The 24,821-nt window shown below is 34.6% G+C and overlaps 1 protein-coding gene across 3 annotated transcripts; it reads left to right on the forward strand.

Annotated features, from left to right (window-relative positions):
* Positions 1-3,746: 3,746 nt before the first annotated feature.
* Positions 3,747-18,893, forward strand: LOC109619688 (E3 ubiquitin-protein ligase TRIM71). 3 transcript variants are annotated; one of them, XR_010713374.1, is made up of 3 exons: positions 3,747-4,161; positions 4,522-4,592; positions 7,276-7,539. XR_010713374.1 is itself a non-coding variant. In XM_066082900.1 (3 exons), exon 3 carries the CDS (start codon positions 15,490-15,492, stop codon positions 17,149-17,151), a length of 1,662 nt encoding a protein of 553 aa, XP_065938972.1. In that variant the 5' UTR covers positions 3,766-4,161; positions 4,522-4,592; positions 15,467-15,489; the 3' UTR covers positions 17,152-18,893. The 3 variants fall into 3 exon arrangements, 2 of the variants coding, with proteins under 2 accessions (XP_065938973.1, XP_065938972.1); XM_066082900.1 differs by lacking the exon at positions 7,276-7,539 and adding an exon at positions 15,467-18,893 and having other exon boundaries at positions 3,766-4,161; XM_066082901.1 differs by lacking the exons at positions 4,522-4,592; positions 7,276-7,539 and adding an exon at positions 15,467-18,893 and having other exon boundaries at positions 3,765-4,161.
* The last annotated feature ends 5,928 nt before the right edge of the window (positions 18,894-24,821 follow it).

Genomic DNA, 24,821 nt, shown 5'->3' on the forward strand with positions numbered 1-24,821 from the left:
ATTGTTCAATAAAACAATTAGATATTGTACATATTAGTTGTGTTGTTTATTGGAATGATTCTGATTTTGTGTATAGTGGATAGATAGTCTTATTCATATAGAGGAATGTTCATGCTCAGATGCATCATCGATTTTTATGAAAGCTTTTATTTTACATTGTAGTATGGTTAACACAAAGACGACCCCCCGGAGGGCAAAGGAAATATGTCCTGTGTGTTTTGTTGAACTGGATGGTAAGGACGCATGGTCCGAACATGTGCTAAGCTGTGCAAGCAGTATGATGGTGTGCAAAGCCTGTCATGTATCCTTTAAGAAGAAGGAGTACCTGCAGAAACACATGCGGACGAAGCATCCCGATGCCCCTTCCTCAACACATAAGGACACAAGTCATGATCAGGAAGACGACAGTGACTGGGACGTGGACCCAGAAGTTCAACTCGGCGAGGTTCGGACTGAACCCGCAGAAAAAGAGATGGAAGCTTTACCATCAACCTCTCAGGATGACTTCATCTCAGGAAGAGTGATTCGAAAAAGAACAGCGCCAAGTCCAGTGTTTTCGTCTAAACGAACCAACCTTGGCGTTGTTGAAGAAACCGTGTCGAAGAAAAGTGTGGAGTTTGGGATTCAAACTGACAACCTGGATCCTGTCCTATCCAAGATCATGGTAGATGAATCTACTCAAACAGAGGGCTATCATCGCAGAGTGAAGGAGATCACCATCACCAAATACCATGAAAATGGGCAGAAAATTAAGAGAATCAAAGAAAGTGAAGAACTGTTTGATTTGTAGATACTTATAAACATTGTAGCTGTACTGTGTTTGTCGAACATTTTGTTTCATTTTACATTTTTGTTATTTGCATGTGTATGTATGCTTATTCATGTTCATCCCCAAGAAGGTGCTATACATCCATCATTCATTTTGTACAATATTCATGTTTGATACGTCATCCTTTTTAGATAAAAAGAAAAAAAAATTTATATATCTATGTTATCGTTTTGTCATGCGAGGACGCATGAAGCAATGAGGCGTGGGTTATGTAACAAATGATCGGGTTTGGGGTTCAGATAATTTTTATATCATACGGGTGTTATCTTTGATGCTAATGGTAATGTGCGAGGATAGTCCGGATGACACTATTATATATAAGAGCACACTCGAGAGAAGAGCTGATTCTGTGTTCGGCTGTCGAAGGAGTAGGTACGTTAATACGACTGCACAGTGTTCGTATTGGGTTAATCTTTAAATAGCGCGTTAATATTTACTCGTATTTTATTAACTGAGTGTACCTGGCTGCAGCTTGTGTCGGCTGCAGAGATACAGCCCTGTACATGTGATATAGGCATAGAGCCATATCAGGACAGATCTCGCAGGTCTCGAGGCTGAGACCTGTGCCTCGGATAGAGCCCCGGGTTATAACCCACAGATCATCAAGCCCCATCCCTAATAAATAACTTGTGAATTATTTGTTTTGCATGCTTAAGGATAGGTCATCCTTACAACTATATCTGTATATATTGACTCGTAGTTTTTGTGATCGTTTTATGCCGGTATTCATATATGATTGTTAAATAAACACATTCCCCAGACTGGTCTCAATCACCGAACCCAAAACACGTTACACGATTCTCGGAGTTCCGAGATAACAACTTAATAACGTGCGGAGATTCCAGCACTGACAGTCCGATATAATTCTGTGCACAAAATCGACACTAACGAGCACAGCTAGCCCGATATCACACAAACTCCACTAACGTGCGGGGTTCCAGCACAGTTAGCCCAACATAACACTCTATGCTAACGTGCGGGGTTCCAGCACAGTTAGCCCAACCGTTCTCTTCCAGATCTTAAACCATTCTCTCTTACAATTATTTTTTTGACAGGCATTGCTTTTTTATGACAAAGTGATAGTAATGGCAAGCCAGAAAAGTAAACATTCACACATATAGCTGTTACGATAATTTCACACTTCTATTGTCCAACAATTATTTAATTTGCCTGGAGATTAAGTAAAGAAGATATCAAAGACTAGTGTTAGGAGGATTAACATTTTTGTCACATGAAAACATCTCCGTTTGTTTGTTTGTTTGGTTATTTCCTTTTTTTTGTTACAAACTAAATTGCGTAGTTAATTTGAGAGAAAAAATTAAACTTAAGTTCTCATAGCAGCTTGTAAATTTTAAATTGATAACCTGTTACATTAAAAGTTTTAAATCGAAGATTTCTGAACTTATCTATAACAATCTCGAGATTGTTATAGATAAGTTTAGAAATCTTCGATTTTAAACTTTTAATGTAACACAAACATAAACAACAAAGTTCTATTCTGAACTTAAAAGCACCGCTTCATTCTATTTTGTAACATGAATTGACATTGTATATAACTATATATTATTTATATATACTTTCGTTTTATTAATTTTATGCAGTGATGGAAAAAAAAATTTTTTTTACAATGTGACTACTGGTACTGTACCAGTCAAGGGGCCAAGCCCGTTTTAACATTAATTTCAATGTATACGTAACCAAAACATTTTGAAACATTGAAATGGTTACATTGAAATTAATGTTAAAACGGGCTTGGTTTGTGGTACCAGTTATCGGCTAAGACCAGTTATCGTCTCAAATGTCGTTCACTGATACGGTATCCGTGCCCCCCCCCCCCCCCCCCCCCCCCGGATGCTACGTACGTGCTTGTTATTATCGCAAAGACGATAACTGGTACATGCAGTAAATCGTAAAACATGGCAAATTCGGGGCGTGCTAAAAAGCTCAAAAACAAGATGGATAAACAAGGAAATCACCATTTAAAGTATGTCAAGTGTTATCCAAATATACAAATGTATCAAGAAACAAGGAAATACAAAAAAAAAAAAAAAAAAAAAAAAAAACACGTTTAAGTTTAGCCGATGATTGGTACAGTGCCAGTAACGTTATGTCTAATTTTCATCATATCGTGATTATACGCACATTATCAATTTTTGAGAAATATAGCCGCGCTTCATCACTTCAACTTTTAAATTACTTCATTTGAATCTCTTGGTACTGACTTCGATGAAAATCAATACGATTTAAAAATATATAGACTAATCCGCCTAAATATTGAGAAAAAAAAATCTATACTTCCAAAACAAAAATCTTACCAACCAAAATTGTTTCCCCCCAAAATCATGAAAATCCTAATCCGTGGGGGGGGGGGGGGGGGGGGTTATACCTTTACTTCCAAAACAAAAATCTTACCAGGGACGTATATAACGTATATAGTATATACGTCCCTGATCTTACCAACCCAAATTTTTTTCCCCCCAAATCCTAATCCGGGGGGGGGGGATACCTTTACTTCCAAAACCGAAATCTTACTAACCAAAAATTTCCCCCCCCCCAAAAAAAAATCATGGAATTCCTAATCCGTAGGGGGGGGGGGGTGTATCCCTATGACTCCAACTTCTCAATCTTTTAAGGTAAATTTAGGAACGATTATCTTTGCTACGAGAAAAAGTGGGAGGGGGGGGGGCTAAACCCTCTATAATGCTATGTGCCTAATGGTTAGGTCTAACTTTGCAAAAAGTAAGCCCCTCTAGCCCCACCCCACCCCCCCCCCGGTTCCGACGCCTATATATGTTAATAGCAGAGGGATATTACTAGTATGCCTATACTACACCCTAACATTTCTGTTGCTCGGAAAAACACGAGCTCTGACGGAAAGGCCCGAGAAGTTGCAATATGTAGCGCAGACGACAGTGGACGTGATGTCAAGAGTTGGATAAAACTATAGTTCTGTGGAAGAAGAGGTAGAGGCCTACACATCAGGGAGTTCGATTTTATACACTAACGTTAACTGATATAAATAATAATTGAGGGAATATTTCAAAAATAATATTACTGTCCTTCCACTGCATTATGTTTGATCAGGGACGTAAAATACGTCTCTGGCTTGATTTCATTGGCATATGAAGAAATATCAGACTATAACCTTGATTTAATGATTCAAATTATTTAACCATTGACACAATGTATTTATTATATCCGGAACTTGGTTTTGTCTTTTATTTAAATCAATCACGTGATTTTAATAAGGCCGCCGACCAGGAAGAGTAAACACGAACTAGGAAGATCAAACATGGATATTGTCGCCATTTTGGGTTGTAGGCCTTCATGAGGTGCGTAGTTTGTTAAACGTATGTTATTACTGATTGTTGAAGAATTATTTTAATCTAATGCTATAACAGAGTTGGCGAAATTGCCTTAAATGTACCAGCTTATGAGTTGTTATGAGGGAATCGTTAAAATGTTGCTGTCCTTTCAAATTATCTAGCTTGATGACCATGATGACTATTGGCTAGCACATCATGAAACTAAAATCATCTAGTCATCTTTGTAATTTAATAGGATAATTAAGACTAATGTGACTGCTCTTCAACTTGTCAGACATTAAAACAGCACAATTACTATAGTAGATTTGCCCGCAATGTTTGGTTTTGTGTTGTATTGAAACTACTCAATCACGTGATTTTATACAGGAAACCTAACCAGGAAGAGAAAAAACCAAAGCTGAAGCGCATTGTCGCCATTTTGAGTTGGAGGTGAAAAGGTTTGTAATTTGTTAACTGTAGGTATTAATACATGTAACTATTATCTGATTAAGTTGATAATTTAAACCTAGTGTTTTATCTCTACTGGCGTGCAACCTTATATTCATGCCAAGTACCTTTTCTAGCCAGTGCATTGTTACGTCATATTTTGTACATGATTTTATGTCATTGTGTTGATAGAATGACGTAACAATACACTGGCGAGAAATGGTTCTTGGCAAGAATTGGTTGTTTGCCAGTAATTGTCAACTTAGTTTTTATTTCTGATCAAAATTTGGCCATTGTCTGTCATTGTCGTTGTTGTAAATTTCAACATTTTCATCTTCTCTAAAACTGCTTGGTCAATTTCATCCAAACTTGGCACAAAGCATTATTGGGCAAAGGAATACAGTGGGGCAACAGCTTGGGTACAAATTTTTATGTAGGAATACATGGAGGAAAATCTAATTTTCGAAAACCAATCAGCCTGAAAAGCTGTAACTTGTGCACAACCACTCAGGTATTGTAGTTTCAAGTTTATGAATTATAATCTCTGGAGTTAGTGTTGGGCTACTATAGGAGAGTTGAATTTCTAAACAGGAATACACAGAGAAAAATCTTTTCAAAAACAAATTATGAAGTTGTCTAGACATTTTGTATTTGATACTCTAAAGACGGTTAAAGCTTTTCATTTACTTTATTCTCAGGTGAGCGATGTGGCCCTTGGGCCTCCTATAGCATTTTAATTCACTCGAATATTACTATATTTTATAAGCCTGTATATGAAAATCAAGAAAATATGTTAAATGGTAATAGGGATGTATACGTTCCGAAGGTGTGTTCAATAGAGCGGGTGTTGCAAATGCTCGCCAAAATTCCCTATACCTGCAACACAAATTTTAGTGAGCGCTTGTGAGCACTCGTTCTATTGAACACACCCTTGGTTATAGATGATATGTTTTTGGTGCGACTGTTGAGGCGAGCGCAGCATAGAAAAGAAAAATCTCACCCTACATATGTAGTGATAAAAATGAAATTAATCAATCATAAGTATGAAACAACGGTTTGTTCTTTCATTTCTATTCCATTGTTATATTACTAAATTTTTAATGGTCTGATAAGATATGAACTTAAGTATTCACTTGATGAGGAGAAACTTTGGTGATTTGTTTCCATAACACCTTGGGAGAATTTTGTTGCATTTTATTTTATAATTGATTTAAAAAAAAAAAGGTATATATCCCTTTACAATTAACACTATGTAAAAACTGGAATACAACTTGTCAAGGGAAAACAACTTCAAAAATATAACTATGGTAATATATACAACACACCAATTCTTAGAGTACAGGCCTGGTAAAGGAAAACGAATGATTTGTGGTGGTGTTATCCCTAGCTATTACTTAGTCGACTGACCTATCAAACTTATTATTTACATCATGAAATGCTATGTACAAACAACTGGAACTGACTGTCTCATTGAAAAATAACGAACTATTTTTAGTTAATATCATTACTTAAATAAGGTTCTTTGGTACATTAATATATGCAGGGACTAACCTAGAGCAAAATATTAGGGAGACTACTTCCCCCTAACACAAAAATAGGAAGAAGTTTGAGAAATCAGGGAGACTTCCATTACTTGACAACGGCATAACGCTAATGATGATATACACAAATTTAACCTTTAAAGAGACAGCACGCTGCATCTTATAAAAAAAACGACTTAAAAAATTTTCTGATCGTCTTCAGTATTTTTGTACTACTCATGAATGTATAAACTTTCAGAAAATTACAAAGTTCTCCATTAAATAAATCTAATTATTTCATTAAAATTAATAATTACGTTTAACCTATCACATAAACACATCGCAACGTGTTACAGGGTCAGCCCTTTATACTATTCAAATGCGTATTTACTGTGAACAAAACACATGCAGGGCTCGCGGAGATTCTCCTGTACATCTTTGTTGATAAAAATATGCCTTTTCTACTTCTCCCAGGTAATAGTTGTTCGAAGTTTTTTAAATAAACACAATTATTATTTTGTAAGCATGTATTTTGCGTGCTTATCACAGGAGTTGACTACAAGCTAAATTTATTTTTGTAACTGAGGCTCCTTGAGGGGTTATTTGACTCATTTATGTCTGTTCATTTAATTAAAATGAACCGAAATTGGAAAACCATTAATAGATTATCGAAAAAGTGATCATGTGTTCCGTTTAGAGAGTCCTTTTTACCTCGTATACCACAATGATCGGAGTCGGGCAAATATCTTGTAGTTGTCAGCATGTGTCAATTACTGTCCATCAAAATCCACACGGTACAAATAAATGATATAAGATTATTCCGGTTTGTACGACTCTTAAATTTCCGGAAGCTCATAATTACATTAATTAAGTATGTGAAAGGGATTTTCATCTATTTCAACTGTTACAATCAACGTTATTTCTTATTTCCTAGCGAAACAATGGGTAAATCTGAAGTTATTCAAACATGTGTTTGCACCTGTACTGTCTCTTTAATAATTTAAATTAAATTAGAAGCAGTCAATCAAAAATAAAACAACTTTTAAAATTAATAAAAACTTATCCAATTTATTAAATTTAATTTATTTGATGTATTCATACATTTTATAGATGAAATGTTTTGTAATTGTTTTAGCTAATTGACAATAAATTCAGTCTCTCTATTTCTGTACAGGTAACTCTCGATAGCTCGAAGTCCCTGGGACCAAGGAAAAACTTCGAGGTTTCAAGAGTTCGAGTTTTCAAGAGTTCGGAATTTTCCGGGTTGACCGACGAGTTATAAAATTATTTTTACCGGATGTTATGATTTAGCCATTTATTTTGTGCTTACCTTACGCACATGCTTATACAACGTTTTCTTTCCAGTAAAATATACAGAACTTGATGTTAATAAAACTCAATACAAACAACTATCGAATAAATTCATAATAATTATTTATTTTATGCATTTTATCAAGACCAGATCGCTCAGTACTACTGGACTGCATGCGAGACGATCGACATGTCATAAATGTGATAACTGAGTATCACCCATTGTTCCCACTGTACGGGTCCTTCGCAAGCTGTAAGAACCTGTTCGGCAATAATCATTATAATGACAATGATGCTGATAAGCATAATTTTTACAGTTTTATAATTCTAAAATTTGACACCTACTCTACGGACAAAATACATGCTCAATGGTCCTCAACTTATACGTCTCTACTAGTACGCCCGATAGCTAAGGTAATGACAACAATCATCCTATTGATAATCATGCATCTTCTTTTAATAAGCGGCCATATAGAACAAAACCCAGGCCCCTATGATTATTGCGCGGAGCTTAACCAAGACCTACATGAAAGTTCACTAAATTCACTCGATCAATTTTTGGAGAAATCGATTACTTTAGTACATCTAAATGTCCAAAGTGTTAGTAATAAAATTGATATTATTCAAGCAGAATATGGGGGGTTTGACATCATAACATTAAATGAAACGTGGCTGGACCACAATACTGACTCCGAAGATTTGATAATTCAGGGTTTTCAAGAACCAATGAGGCGCGATAGAGGTGACAATAGATACGGGGGCGGGATGATATACGTCAATAGTAATATCGTGTGCAAGCGCAGAACCGACTTAGAAGTTACCCAGGTAGAATGCATATGGGTGGAATGAATTATATATAAAAAGAAATTTCTTATTGGAACGTTCTACCGCCCTCCTAATTCTGAAACAGAAAAATGGAACTTAATAGCGTATTCTATGGAGAAGGCTAAAGATACAAACATATCAAATATTATTATTACAGGGGATTTCAATGACAACCTTAACAATTTAAGAACTTCCAAAATCAATGATATCATTAAAGATCTAGGAATGACACAACTTATCACAGACGCTACGCATTTTACGGAAAACTCTGAAACATTACTAGATTTGTTAATAGTAAACACTATAGAAAACATCGATTTTTCTGGGGTGGGCGACAACGTTCTTCCAAGTAACACACGCTACCACTGTCCCATCTACTGCGTCCTAAAATTGCCCAAATTATACGCTCGAACTTTCACTAGAAAAATTTGGTCATTTTCGGAAACCAACTTTTATGATTATAAAATTTGCCTACGTAAACAAAATCTAGATATGCAAATCTCTAATGAAATCAATCAAGCTTGTAACGAAATTACAAATAAAATATTAGACACTGCCACCAAAAATATACCAAACAAGGTCATCACTTCTCGACCTAATGATCCCCCTTGGATGCATAATGTGGTCCGCCGAGCTATTAGGCAACGCAAACGTCTGCACTCGAAGGCTAAAAAATCCCAATCCTCAGTGGACTGGGCTAATTATCGAAAGGCAAGAAATGAATGTGTAAATAAAGTAAGGAATGCAAAGCAAACGTACTACTTAAAACTAGCTAATCAACTAAAATCAAACAATTTATCACAAAAGGAATGGTGGTCATTGTTGAAAAAAGTTACAAATTTAAAAAAATGTAATAAATCTACTTATCCCCCAATTAAATTAAATGATAACAGCACACTTGTGAACGAAAACTTTGAGAAAGCAAATATATTCAATGACTACTTCTGTCAACAATCGCAAGTAGATGATGACAATATCGATTTACCCGTAAACTACGATAATAATGACCCGTATTGTAACCTAGACAATATTATTATTTCTGTTCAAGATGTAAAAGACAACTTGCAAATCCTAAATACTAATAAAGCTACTGGTCCTGATAATTTAAATCCTATGCTCCTCAAACAAGCTTCATCAGAACTTGCTTATCCTCTAACTAAACTATTCAATCTTTCTCTGCAAAGTTCTACTGTTCCTAATCAATGGAAAATCGCAAATGTAACTCCTGTATACAAGAAAGGCTCAGCAAACACAGTGAGCAACTATAGACCAATATCCCTGCTTAGTGTCCTTGGGAAGTGTATGGAAAGATGTATTTTTAAATACCTATACAATTTTCTCCACTCAAATAACATATTAACTCCATCTCAATCCGGCTTCCGTCCTAATGATTCTACTGTTAATCAACTGCTTAGTATATCTAGTGATTTTTATCGAGCTATTGATCAAGGCAAAGAGATAAGGGAAGTGTTTTTTGATATAAGCAAAGCGTTCGACAAGGTATGGCATAAAGGTCTCCTATATAAACTTAGTAATTTGGGAATACGTGGCAATTTATTAAAATGGTTCCATAGTTACCTTCACAATAGAAAACAATGTGTCGTTATTAACGGTACCAAATCATACCTGAAAAACGTGCAAGCTGGTGTTCCGCAAGGTAGTATTTTAGGTCCACTCCTTTTTCTTATCTACATAAACGACCTAGTGGTCAATATCGATTGTAATATTAAACTGTTTGCTGATGATACGTCAATTTACATAACAGTTGAAAACCCGTTCAGCTCTGCAGCTCTACTTAACTCTGATCTTGAGAAAATTAACGACTGGTCTAAAAAATGGCTTGTATCCTTCAACCCTTCCAAAACTGAATGCATGACCATTTCCAATAAAATTAAGAAGCCTTTTCATCCCTCACTCATATTTGATGATGTCCACCTCAAAGAAGTTGAATCGAATAAACACCTTGGTGTAATTTTTAGTAGTAACTTATCGTGGAACCAACATATAGATGAAATGATATCCAAGGCTTATGCAAGATTGGGACAAATGCGCAAAGTTAAATTTTTACTAGATAGAAACTGCTTACAAAAAATATACTTCTCTTTTATTAGACCAGCCTTAGAATACGCTGATATAATATGGGATAATTTACCGGAATATCTTAGTCGAAAAATAGAAAATATTCAGTTAGAAGCGGCACGAATAGTGACGGGGGTAATAGAATGGCGTCCATTGCATTTTTATACAGAGAAACAGGCTGGGTGTTACTTTCAAAGCGTAGGGAAAACCATCGACTCGTTCAGTTCTTTAAAATGTTCCATTGCAAAACTCCAGAATATCTTTCTAATATTTTAGAAATACAAACTTCTAAAGATGGAACACATAATACCAGAAGTAATAATTCCATACGAGAAATTTTCGCACGAACAAAGCTATATTATGAGTCATTCTTTCCAAGTACAATAAGGCTCTGGAATACACTACCTAATGAAATACAAAACAACCCTTCTTTAAACAATTTCAAAAAATATTTAAATCGTAGCAACATAAACATTCCCGATTATTATAATTTTGGATCCAGAAAAGGACAAATTCTACATTCCCAGTTAAGATTAGAGTGCAGCGCCCTGAAACTTTATATGTTCCGCAGAAACCTCTGCCCCTCCCCCTTATGCACATGTGGTTCAATTGAAAGTAATGACCACTATCTTTTATATTGCCCAAATTATAATGTAATACGTAGTGAAACAATTAACAAACTTCGAGATCCAACAAATGTAAACATATTACTCTTTGGGTCTCCCAATCTTAGCGATAATGATAATAAATACATTTTTTATATGGTCCAAAAATTTATCATCGACAGTAAATGATTTCAGGGTACCTAGTGTAACCTCGACACTTTTTTTACTTAATTATATTCTCTAAATATGTAAAAGCATCTAGGATATATTTATACAGGTATGTATTTCATACATGTATTTCCTTTGGTGTTTTACTTCAAATTGTTCTGAACATAATTGTATTGTTTTCCTTATAGTATAACATGAAGTTATACGTTTGTGGGTCGATTAGCTCACTAGTTTAAAAATAAATGCACTTGTAATTCCAACTCTCAAACTCATGCATATGTCAAAATGTCTAGTCTTGATTGATACATATATTGGATGTCTTTATCTCCTCTTTTATATAAGCTCTCATATTCTTTATTTAATCATACATACATGTAATTTGCACCTCTCATATTTTTTCTTATCTAAGAGAGGGATTTGTATAAGCCTTTTGGCTTGTTTCCCAATCTTATTGTACTTTATGCCAAATATATGTACCTGCTATTGTAAATTATCAATAAAATATTGTTTAAACTAAAATTTGACTATTGCTAAATATTATCGTTTCGTCTCAATTAATTTTTCATTTTCATTGCGTTTCCCAATTATCGTAAAACGGTTGGTATTAATGGTTCAGGTATCGGTATGGTCAATCATTAAACAATTACCACCTTGCCTGACGAGTGTCGCCTGAATAAACAACCTGTGATACGGGTCCCGCGTCTAACGCCTGGAGCCATTTAAATGACCAGGTAGGTGTTAATTAGGTATAGCGCTTCGAGATACACAGCAACTTCGAGGTATCGAGAGTAAAATACTATAGATTATGAACAACGGGACTGCAGTTTCACTTCGAGGAATCAAGGGTTTCGAGAGATCAAGAGTTCGAGAAATCAAGAGTAAATTTGCTTAGTTATGTAGGGAAAAAAATCGGGACCCTAGGCTCACTTCGAGCGATCAATAACTTCGAGCGATCGAAGTTCGAGCCATCGAGAGTTACCTGTATATTTTGGAGGTACAGTACCAACAACGCTGATCCCGTATTTAACCGCTATTTAACCGTTATTTAATCCTTTTGCATAGCAGTTAATTCATCGCTCTCCTCACTGCAGCCATTTTTAAACCGCACATGCTACACGGAGAGCTTTTACCTACGGTCACATAACTTGTACAAAATAAATGTAGTATCAGCTACAAATAACGTTTTTGTAACCGCCCCCTCCACCTGAAACTGCATGTTGGATTCAGTCACGATGTATACTGTCTATTATGAATACTAAACTTAGAAATATTTAATATTAGTATATTGCAAATGAATGCAGTGGCGTCTGAAGCAAATTGAAAAGGGGGGGGGGAGGAGGTTAAAGCGCATTACCCACTTTCTCTCTCTCTCACATAAAGATGAAATCAAGATCGGCGACGCTCATAATAATCAAGAAGCCTCCTCTGTAAGATAGGTAATGGGCGGTGTTGTACGATTAGACGAAGCCGTACACAATTTCATAATTAAGGAAGGAGTCTTTTCTGGTTATCGACTAGTTATCGACTAGTTAAAACATAATTGTTCTTTAAATCAAGGAAATTAAAATAGTATATTTTTTTTCTTTCTTACTATCATACAACTTTGCATAGAAATAGTTATCAATATTTAGAATCTAAGAAATACTTTATTTTTGGGCGGAATATTGGTGTAGAAAAATATCACGTTTTGCAATTCAGAATTGCTGTAGAATAATGAGTCTGTTTTAGCACTTTGAAAACAATAACATTAATGTTGGATTTTTTAACTAATGTTAACTTATGATATGATACTTGGGTTTCAGAATTTGTTTTTAAGATAAGATTTGCCAAGCAAATTACATTTTTATAAGCTTTTTAAAGCACCCATTCTGTACATTGATTTGTGTAAAAAAAAATCACTAAAATCAGTTTTTCTCTCTTATAAAATGGTCAATATATTAGCTTTTCTGTCAATTTATATCTTTATATTAAGTCTTCATAATACATAAATATCAGAAATATTTTATTATTGGAAGCATAAAAAAAGTATCAAAATTTCTTCCAAATTTAAGAAAATTAGAGGAAATGTGGGTTAAGAAATATATCAAATTTATTCCCATTTAGTAGTACAGTGTATAAGCTGATAGGCATTCTGATATTTTATCATTTCATTGAGGAATAGAACCTTCATATCTTAAACAGATGTCTACATAATTAAAAAGAACTAAATTTATTTTTATCATCCTTTAAGTAGGGGGGAAAAAGTAGTGACCTTGACCTGACCATTATGTGAAAACAAAGTCAAATTTAATTAAACTGCTAGAATCATTTGGTTATATGATCTGTTTTACTGTGTCAATTTTTTAAAATTTATTTTTATAAGAAGTATGTTTGATAACGAGAAGACTCCTTCCTTAATATACACAATATAAAAGAAAAAGTGTACAAAAACAGTTTGCATTGGATTTGTTAAAAAGTAATTCGAGATGTATGCATTTAATAACATGTACAGTTTCCCATGTTGTTTTGTGATGTAAATTTACAACCTCATTCCATTTCTTGTAAAGAATAACAGCTGAAATAATGGAGTTAAAGACAGCAGTGATATAACAAGCATATCGGGTTATAATAAGAGAACAACACTAGTTTTTTATCAACAAAAGCATTTCATCAATTTAATTTACTTGGTATGCAGTTTACGTAGATTAAATAGAGAATATTCAATACTTCTTCACATTTAATAAGACTGAATAATAAAAATTTAAACAAATTATAATCCAGCTGACAAGCATACTTATCAATTTTTGAATAGTCTATGTCAGTTTGAATGGATTGTAAAAATACATCGTCAAGTATCTAAATGAAGAAGCAATGATTAATAATTTTAAATTTACTCTAAAAATGAAACATTTTAAAGATATATATCGTATGTTATTCTAGATAGTTCCAGTAAATAAAATGATATATACATGTACCTGTAGTGTCGTGTAGCTGTCAGATATTTTATTATGGAGGGAGATAACTTGCGCTTCAGTCCAATACTTTTATTCACCTATAATTTATCATCAAGACCACGGCGGTGTTGTTTTGCTGGACAACTCTATCGCAGGGGTACGCGGTTTTACCCGAGACATCTGTTTTTGACCGCGGGGTTTGCGGAATATACGGAATCCCGTCATCGGCTTTGACAGTACTGTATTAGTCCAACCCTTTGACCCAATTACAACCGTTATGTACAAGATCTTTTTTTTTTTTTTAAATAACTGTAACAAACGGTTTCATAATTATTTTTGCATTAATTTGGCAGAGTTTTTAACTAATGACAAGTTCACAACTAATTGTAATATCAACACTATAAGAAATAAACATCACTTGCACAGTATGTGGTTGCATCACCCGTATTTATAACCCCTAAAGATAAGACATTTTTGAGTAATTAATCATAACAAAAGTTAATTAACTGAGGCTGTGAAAATGTGTTAAAAATTAATTTTTATCATTTCATTGCCTTAATTTTGGGTTAATTTACAAGATTGTGAACTCATAATACAGGGCGACTTCAACTTCGAATTCTCTTTCGGAGTAAATTCCGGCAAATTTACCAATCAAAAAATGCCTATTTTGCCCAAGTCGCCCCCTGGGTTGGTCCTTGATATGATGCATATGTAAAGTAAGCAAAGTGAGATTGACTGTCTGGTGTGACATCTAGAATTTGTCAAAAGCAATGCATGTTTCAGTGCAATTTTAAGTACATGTAATTGTAGCCTCACTTTGAAAATTCTCACTCTCATCAAAGCATTCAGATCATGCTGCCCTTGGTTACAAAAATAGTTGAGAAGTTATGATAGTGGCCCTTTTAGATTTGATAACTGCCTTTTTATCCTCAATTTATTTTCAAAATAATTATAATTTTTGTTCCTGGATCTCATGAGAAGCCATTTGCAATTTACTTGGAATTGTGGGTTCAATTCTGATGACAGAAAATTCAATAGGTCAAAGGGAGCAGTAGTTTGAATTATGTTTTCGGTATGGAGTTAGAGCTCGCAGTGCTTGCCGGCGCTTTGTATATTAAATGATATTGTCCTACATGTCCTGCAGACCTGGTTTAACAGGTTGGACCAAATGAATCACTCAAATAGGTCATCATAGCATGTTGGGGATATAATGTCCCAAATAGTCGGTCACATTCTTTAAACATGTTAAAGCAAGTTATATGTATAAAATACTCTTTTTTAAAAGAATTTAAATGTCTTCCTGTCTTTTAAGCTCCAAAGTGTCCTATTTGCAACAAGAACATTTTTTTTTATACTTTTCTTCAGATAACACCAAAGTTTTATAAGAAATAGTCAAATGGACAAAAACTATAAAAGTGATATATCAACCTTTTTATTTTTTCAGAACATGAGTAAAAGTATCTGACCATGGACAAGCGCTGGGCCCAGGATGTGTTACGGTGTCGTCTCTGTGAGACCCCGGGTCCCCCTATGTACTGTGACATTTGTCACATACATCTGTGTAAAGCCTGTGTGGGGGAACATCTCTCTGATCAATCCAAAGAACACAAAGTGCTGCCATTTGAAAAGAGAGGATCAACTCCTAAATGTCCGAAACATTCCACAAAACTATGTGAACTTTACTGTGAGAAATGTGGCATTCCTATTTGTGCAACATGTGCTTCCTCTAAAGAACACTGCGGCCATAAATTTATTGAAATAACGAAAAACATTGATAGCAGGAAAGAAATAATTCAAAAACATTTACAAGAACTAGAGAAATCCATTTATCCCAAATACCAAGAGATTGCATCTAATATCCCAGTCCAGAAATCTGCTCTGAATGAAAACTCTCAGAAATTAACAACAGAAATCGACAAACATGGAGAAGACTTGCACAGAGAAATAAACACCATTATCAGAAACATGAAATCTTACATGGAGGAAACGGACACCAAACACCTGGCTGTCTTAGACAAACAGGAAAACGAAATTAAACACAGCATTTCTGAAATCACAAAGACCATTGCTGAACTAAAGACGTTACTGGACTCCAATGATGTCAGCCGTGTCTCTGCCTACAAATCCAGGAATGATGAATTCAGAAGATTGCCTCCTAAACTCACAGTGTCCTTACCAAGTTTTACCCCTCAGAAGATCAACAAAGAACAGCTTTATCAACAGTTTGGTTCTCTGTCAGCGTCATCTATCAAAACAGAAGAACATGGCTACACCATGGAATCTCCCGGTGCCGAGTCCTCTCCCCCGGACAGACCGCTCATTGATGTACCACGGATCATCACAAAGATAAACACCGAGTACCATCAAGGTTCACTACGCGATGTGTCCTGTCTGAGTGATGAGGAAATGTGGACGTGTGGTGATGATGACAGCATCATGAGACTGTACAACCTCCGTGGGAAACTAGTGAAGTCAGTCCAAACCAAGTCAGGGAACACTCCATGGGACATAGCAGTGACAAGGCGTGGGGATCTAGTTTATACTGATTACGATGATAGAACTGTGAACATAGTGAAGAATAAAAAGATAAAGACAGTGATCAGACTACGGGGGTGGAAACCTTACAATGTCTGTAGTACCTCCTCTGGTGACCTCCTGGTTGTCATGGACAGTGATGATTATAAACAATCAAAAGTTGTGTGTTACTCTGGCTCAACAGAGAAACAAAGTATTCAGTACGACAACAAAGGACAACCTCTCTATTCATCTGCTTTATATAAATACATCAGTGAGAACAGGAACCTAGATATCTGTGTGTCAGACTGTAAGGCCAGTGCAGTAGTGGTGGTCAATCAGGCCGGGAAACTCCGCTTTACCTACACTGGTCATCCCTCTAATATTTCTGGACCATTTGATCCACACGGCATCACAACAGACAGCCAGGGTCGGATACTAACAGCTGACCGTATGAACTACCGTATCCACATCCTGGATCAGGACGGACAGTTCCTCCGCTACATTGACAACTGTGTTTCATTTCCTCCATGGAATTTATGTGTGGACACCAGAGACAACCTCTTTTGGACTGATTCACGTTTGTGTACAGTTAATAAAATACAATATGTCTAGAACATTACACAGCAGTGTAACATTGTTTATATGTATTACATGTTGACAAACTGACTGTGTGGTTATATAAAACATGTATTAGCATAAAGATAATTAATTATATTATGTAATAGAGTCATGCATATAACAATACATGTCCATTTAGTTCATGTCAACAATATCATTGTTTTGTTTATCATGTTTATACATCATAATAACTAACTGTTTTAGTGTAGTGTTTGTATTGTCCACAAATTGACTGTTTATAAGGAATAAGGAATCATTCTTTGAGTATTATGAGGTGATAATTTTGGTCGGGGGGTGATCAAATCCAATAAAGCCCGAAGGGCTTTATGAAAGATTTGATCACGCCCCGACCGAAATTATCACCTAATAATATTCAAAGAATGATTCCTTATTACTTATATTTATATAATTTTAAGGATGACGTTTACTCAGAATGAAAAAAAAATCCAGTGATGATAATGAAAAACCAACTATTGTGTGTTATAGACCTAACATGGTAGTGTTATTCCTCACTTTCAAAAAAGTAGGTCAATGACCTACTTTTTGAATTAATGGCCGTTGAATATTTTTCGAAAATTGAAGAAAAATCCATAAAAATTGTACACTATGATTGACATTTTCTTAATTATGAAAATAATACAAATTGCTTAACTCTTTCAGAAATGAAATACAGTTTATGAATGGCAGTGACATCAAATAGATACAAAGCTTGAAGTTTTCATTCACAATTTTTATAAATATTCTAGTCCGAATTTCCTCCATCAGTTTTCAAATTACTGCTCTTTTTTGAATTAATATAACCAAAAACTGAATGATGATATTGCTAAAACATATATAGTATTAAACTAAGTATATTGACATTTTTCTGCTGGCATAAAATTTATATGAGGTCAATGATCAAAATTTTGAGATATTTTGTCTTTTATCATTTTTTAGCATTTTTCAATATTTTTGAAGTGTGTGCCATAAAATTATCGAAACGAGAAAGCAAGATAAAACCAACAGAAAATATGCAAAATAATGTTGACTAACAAATAAAATCTTAACTTTAAATATTATAGTACTATCAAAAATATTTCAGTGAAAAACAAAATCTGAAAAATTTAGTCGGAATTTCCTCTGTTTTGCTAAAAGTCAAACTTTGTCAGAGCCTAATTCCATATCTAAGTAAAAATATCGATTGTTATGTCAATTATAATACATTTCATAAATACTTTTTGTATTTAAAACAAGTTTTACTCATGAAATTGAACTTTTTAGCAATCCGGATTTGAGAACTGAAACCCTGAGTAAACAACATCCTTAAGCCATCGTACGATTAAATCTTTAATAAAAATAAGCAAACCTCGCCGGCGCCTCAAAGTATTTGTTAAAGAAATCAAAACATTTTAATGTTGAAAAAATGACACTGATGGTTGAATTAAATATCTTTGAAGAACTTTTTTAGCTCTCATTTATATTAAGTTATGAGTTAATTTCCATCCTTTAATATGAGAAAATATAAATCATACATTTTCTTCTCTCAAACATTATCAAAGCAGAAAAAATGAAGGTACATGTACCACATTTGTTGAACATTAGAATGGTGTTTATTTTATCTTTGTCCATTATGATTTCTGTCACTGAAGATTGAGTAACTTTTGTTTCTTACACACTAGTAATAAACCCAGCAGTTGTATATTGTATACCTTAAATGATGTGTTATTATGTCTAATAAATGACTTGTAAACAACTTTGTTAATGGGTTTTATTTAGTTTTTGACCACATAATTTTAAATATTACGGTAACATTGAAATGGACTTTCTGATTCAAACGGATGGAGGAAAATGAATGTTTGCGTGATCTGGTAAAAATTGTTAAAACTGTAACCCCCATCGATCCCCTTTTTATAAATCGATGTTTGCAAACATGAAAATAAAAAACAATAGATTACCTGAAAGGTTCAGCCAAGGGCTATAATACTGGCTGACCGTCAAAACCTAAGGGCTTTTGTTTATTTTCCTGAAACGTTTGGTTGAATGTTTTATTGTAACGAAAAAATTCATCGCGTCAGCCATTTGTTGTATTACATTGCCTTATTTTTTAATATCAAGCAATTATAAAAGCATGAAATACTTGGCTTTGAGTTTCTAAAATGTCACACTATTTGCAGACGTTGATATGCATATACTAGTTATTACATGCGGATCTAGATTTTTTTTTCCGGGGGGGGGGGTTCGACTTTCATTTGAGTTTGGCGGGGGGGGGGGGGTGGTCTGAGGCATATTTTTGGCAATTTTAATTTGTAAATATAAAGAAATTTAAATTTTGAGGGGGGGGGCTGGACTCTCCTCACCCCCTCCCCTTCTAGATCCGCGCATATATTATCAATACCTTAAAACCTTCAAAATTAGCCGGATTTGATAATAAGCCGATTTTCAAAATAAGCCACTTATTTCTTGCATTGAAAATTACTAAAAAAAAAAAAATAAGCATGTTTTGAAATAAGACATTCATGACAGTGCCTTCCACTCAGGAAAGATTGTGTTTTTCTACAATCAAGATATTAACCACAGTATTATTTTAATTACTAGTATTTTATTATAAAGGTATATAACAGTTATGATTAGTTTTAAAATAAAACATCGAAATCTTAAGGAGTAGGTCAAGTAGTCGCCATTGCTAAAAGCTCACTGTTTTAAAGAGACGCGCAAAATTAAAGACACAAACATTTTCATTTAACTCTTACAGATGTTTAGCTGGATATTCTAGAACAAACAAGTAGTTCACAATCTATCGATTACGATTTATTGGTTTCATATTAAGCCGTGGTTTTGCTCTCGTCGTTTCCGGTATTTTGTTTGGATAATGAGCCGTGAATTGAAAATAAAAATACAAAGTTGACAACGTAAATCTAGTGAAAATGAGTATTTTTGGGCAAAGAGCATTGCTTCGAATTCGAAGTTGAAGAGGGCAGCCATACCCCTAAAAATCTTTAAGTGCAAAAATAAAAAAAATTCGAAATTTATATTCGGGGGTGTTGTTGGAGGGAAGGGGGTTGTTATTTACAACTGAAAACTTTATTACAGTGATTTATATCATGCTTTTTGATGAATAATTTCAATACATTTTTAACAGTTACAGAAAAGTGGAAGGACATTTTTGTATAGCCATACTGTGAATTGCAAACATGTGAGCTCCCCGTTCAGTGCGTTGCTATATGCCTTTTTTTACTATAATTTTCCTATATATTCACTTTTATGGGCTTAAAATTACCCACCTTCGCCCATCTTCTTAGTGTTAATGTTGCAATGGTGCGGCTTAACAATGACATTATTATTTCATTCGGACATCATTTTTATACATACGTTGTAATAAGCAATAAACTCATGAGTTAGGGTCCTTTTTAATGTTTGTACGGATTTTCACAGAAGAAGTAAACAAGTATTTTATTCAGTCAACACAAAATCAATTTTCATATACATGTCTGATATATTGGAGTTATCTCTCTTTGACCAGTAATGCATATTGACATCTACGTTATTATGCATATTGACATCTACGTTATTAATACTAAACTCATTAATCACAAAAATTAAAACAATCCAACAAGATTGATTTGTTCGCTACATTGAGTTGAATCTATTTATCATTATTATTAGGGTTTTCCGTTTTCAACGGAAAACCCTTCTGTTATTCTACGGTTTCTTTTTCTTTATTATTATACTTTTTTTTCTTTTTCTGACTTTTTTGGAGCGTTATTTCTCAGAAACTACTCAACCGATTTACACCAAATTTGTAGGAGTTATAAATCATCAATGTCGCTACTGATTATAAAAATTTCAAATGATTACGTCACTTCCGGTTTCAGATATAGACGATTTTGTAAATTTTTAAGGTTCATTTTGTCCACGCATCTCCTCTGAAACTAATCATGATAAAAGCTTGAAATTTGCAGGGATTGTAGATGAATGTCTGTAGATTTCCCTCCATGCATCCAATTGCGAAAAAAGCGCAAGGCCTAGAAGCTCGCCTGAACCTGAAAATTAGCACCAAATTTTTTCAAATAATTTTCGCACATTTTCCGTAATATCTTTTGACGTATAAATATTTTGTTAAAACATGTAATGCAAAAGCTGTTTCAATTTGCACGGGCTTTTATTTGATATCAAGAAAAAGGGGCTGGCCCCTCAAATTAGGGGCAAAGAGGGCTCTAAAGTCTTTTTGCAATAACTTTTTAGTGAACAATAATTTGTTTTCAATTATAGAAGCAAAAATATTCATTGTACAGCTGTTTATCTATACAGTACCATACTTAAGTCATATATTACGTAATTAGGGGTTTCAAGGGGCCAGAAGTTCAAAACTTTGATCATTAATATCTGAAAAAGGAGAAATATTTTGAAAAGCAATGTAGAACAAAAGTTGTTCAAAATAATGTTTTGTACAATATACTACCTTAAATGTTTTTGTTTATGACCCCATTGAGGAGTTAAAGGGCCGGCCCCTAAAACACATTTGTACAGATATCTCAAGAACGGTAAACATTTTGTGAACACTTGTAGAACAAAATATGTTTATATTTACAAGACCTTTCATTTGATGTCAAGAAAAAGGGGATGGCCCCTCAAATTAGGGGTCATGAGGGCTCTAATGTCTTCTTACAATAACTCTTTACTGAACAATATTTTGCTATTAAATATAGAAGCAAAAATGTTCATTGTACAGCTGTTCATCTATACAGTACCATACCTAAGTCATATATTACGTAATTAGGGGTTTCAAGGGGCCAGAACTCAAAACTCTGATCATTAATAACTGAAAAAGGAGAAATATTTTTAAAAGTAATGTAGAACAAAAGTTCTTCAAAATAATGTTCTTAACAATATGATACCAAACATTTTCTTGTCAGTGGCCCCGGTAAGGGTTTAAAGGGTCAGCCCCTAAAACGCATTTGTACAAATATCTCGAGAACGGTTTACAATTCATGAACACTTGTAGAACAAAATATGTTTATATTAGCGGGACCTTTTATTTGATATCAAGGAAAAGGGGCTGACCCCTCAAATTAGGGGCCAGAAGGGCTACTTAGTCTTTTCATAATAAATCTTTTCTGACCAATAATTTGATACTAATTATAAAGCAGCAAAGAAGCTTTTATTAAGCTTAATTTAAAACCGAAACCCGTTTTAAAATCGGACGATGCGTTACAGAGATATCGGGGTTTAAAAATTGATTTTTCCTGAAATTTTGATTCCGCGTCCTTGGTTTAAAAAATAGCGTAATGTTTAAAGTAAAATTAACTCGTACCAAAAATAATAAGTCGTACTTGAACACATTCGGATTTTTTTTGGTTAAGTCGTTCTTGAAATCGGAAAGGTGTTTGTTAAGTCGTACTTAAAATCATTCGTATTTTGTTAAGTCGTACCAGGAATAATTCGATTTTTTTTTCATATTTGATATCTTAATTTCTCTTGTTATTGGTTTAAGAGCTCTGCTTCTTACGGGAACTTCCAGCTTTACTTCCGACATTAACGGAAGACCCACTCGTTGCTTTGCAACGAGCTTTGCTCTAGTTATTAATATTTTTTTTATTTTTGCATTTTTCTTTTTTGAAATACTCCATTTAGGCATCCGGAAAAAAGTGAAATTCAATATCTGACAAAAAATATTCAACAATTTCCTGAATGATCATGAGATACTTAACTTGCGTAGATCTTTAAGATGAAAAATGAGCTTTGGATTTCAGGAAATTATTAAGTTTATTGGACCTACAAAATATGCATGTGCAAAAAAAATAAATCTAAAAATGGACATCATGACAAAAGGAACTATATTTTATGGACCTACAAAATATACATGTTCAGTCAAAAAATGGCCATCACTCGCTTATCACCGCTAGCTGCGACCCGACTTCGATCCCCGTGATCGACGGTGGTTGTATGTGATATGGTTTGGCGGTTGCCCGATTGGACACGTGGGTTCTCTCCGGGTACTCCGGCTTCCTCCTACACAATTGACCCCCTCGCGCTATCATCTGTTCCAACGAAAGATATTAATGTAAGTTGTAGAACTTGTTTATCAGTCGTTGTAAAATAAATAAAGTTCAGTTCAATGGCCATCATGACAGAACGGAATTAGTTTCCTTGACCAACAAATTATACATGTGCACTCAAAAATGGGCATCATGACAAAACGGAAACATGTTTTAAACAGTTTTACTTTACGATTATCATTTTCATGACTCTACTAAAAATCCAGAAGAAAAAAAAAGTCAGTGGTACTAAGCTTTAAGCCGATAAGCGTACCATTTGGTACGCATATCATAAAATGCTACAAGCTCTGCAGGTTCGGAAGATTACACTGCTCTAGTTATTTATTCAGGTTTATTTCAGCAGGTAAAACATACGTGTTTGAAGGGCTACTTAGTCTACACGTAATAAACTAAACCCGCATATTAATTGTTATTTCCTCCATAAATGAAAACTCCTATGATATGCGTTCCTACAAAAACAGATATACATACCATAAAACAAATAAGAATTTCTGGATATGCGTACCATCTGTAAGATGATGTGCGCGCGTGCATGCGTGTTTGAGTGTGGATGTCCAATGTTTTTATTTCTTCATCAATAAAAAATGTTAAAATGGATTTAACCTCTGTCACACCGAAGCTGCGTCCTCACGGCGATCCCGCTGCGTCCTTAAATAATGTAAAACGCCAAGGTAAACGCAGTAGAGTCTCCTACAGCGGCGCACATTGAACATGCACAAAGTACACGCCGTGGCTTGGCGCTCTAATAAACACGCCGTAGAAGCGTAGTGAGGTCGCCGTGACTGCGCCGTAAGATCCCCAACAGCGCCACGAGAGCTCCGTCGGCGCGCTCAAGGAACGCAGCTAATCGCAGTGTAGACGCAGTGATAAGTCAATTGCGCTTGCACGGACACCTCACGGAGTCCTTTGGGATCTCACTGTGTCTTTATCGCGCTCTCACTGCGCATCTACAGCGTTTGAACAAGTTGTTTTTCATTTGGCTGCGTTCACACAGCCCCCCCCCCCCCCCCTACGTGCTTGCCATCAATATATTTTGATACATAAAACAATAAATTACGAGTTATCGGAGCCGTAACATTCAACAACGAAAAGTGCGTGATTGCGGGGAAAAGGTATATGCGTCAAAATGCGTGATTGTGGGGCAACGGTATATGCGTAGAAGTGCGTTACTGCGGGGAAGGGGGTTAAAAGAGATCAATACAGCCTAAAAATGGCGACAGCCATCACGCCCTCTTAACGAAAACCGTACAGTGTACAGAAATATGTGTATACCTCTTAATGATCAGATATCTTTAAATCCACTAGTTGTTTTAACCAGAAACTTTCCAAATTACTTTCATGTAAAATGATATTAAAACAGAAATTGAAATACATTTCACTGTATTTCGTTAAAAAAATAACCATTTACTTATATTAACACTATAAAGGATAAATTTGTGTGATTCAAATTACATGCTACATGTATACACATTTTTAAAAACGATCCTACGTGCCTGAACTTGGAATATATTCTATAATTAACAATTCAAATCTTAACATTTATATTAACATTACTAGTCCAATTTATAGGTGGAAATAAATGAAAAATTCCAAACTAATGTACAAACTAGATGATATAATGTTATAAAT

Source organism: Magallana gigas, chromosome 4, assembly GCF_963853765.1.
Source record: "Magallana gigas chromosome 4, xbMagGiga1.1, whole genome shotgun sequence".
NCBI classification, from domain to species: domain Eukaryota; kingdom Metazoa; phylum Mollusca; class Bivalvia; order Ostreida; family Ostreidae; genus Magallana; species Magallana gigas.

Excerpts from the sequence above, each read along its gene's own strand:
- LOC109619688 (XM_066082901.1), top strand. The coding sequence starts at position 15,490 with ATGGACAAGCGCTGGGCCCAGGATGTGTTACGGTGTCGTCTCTGTGAG.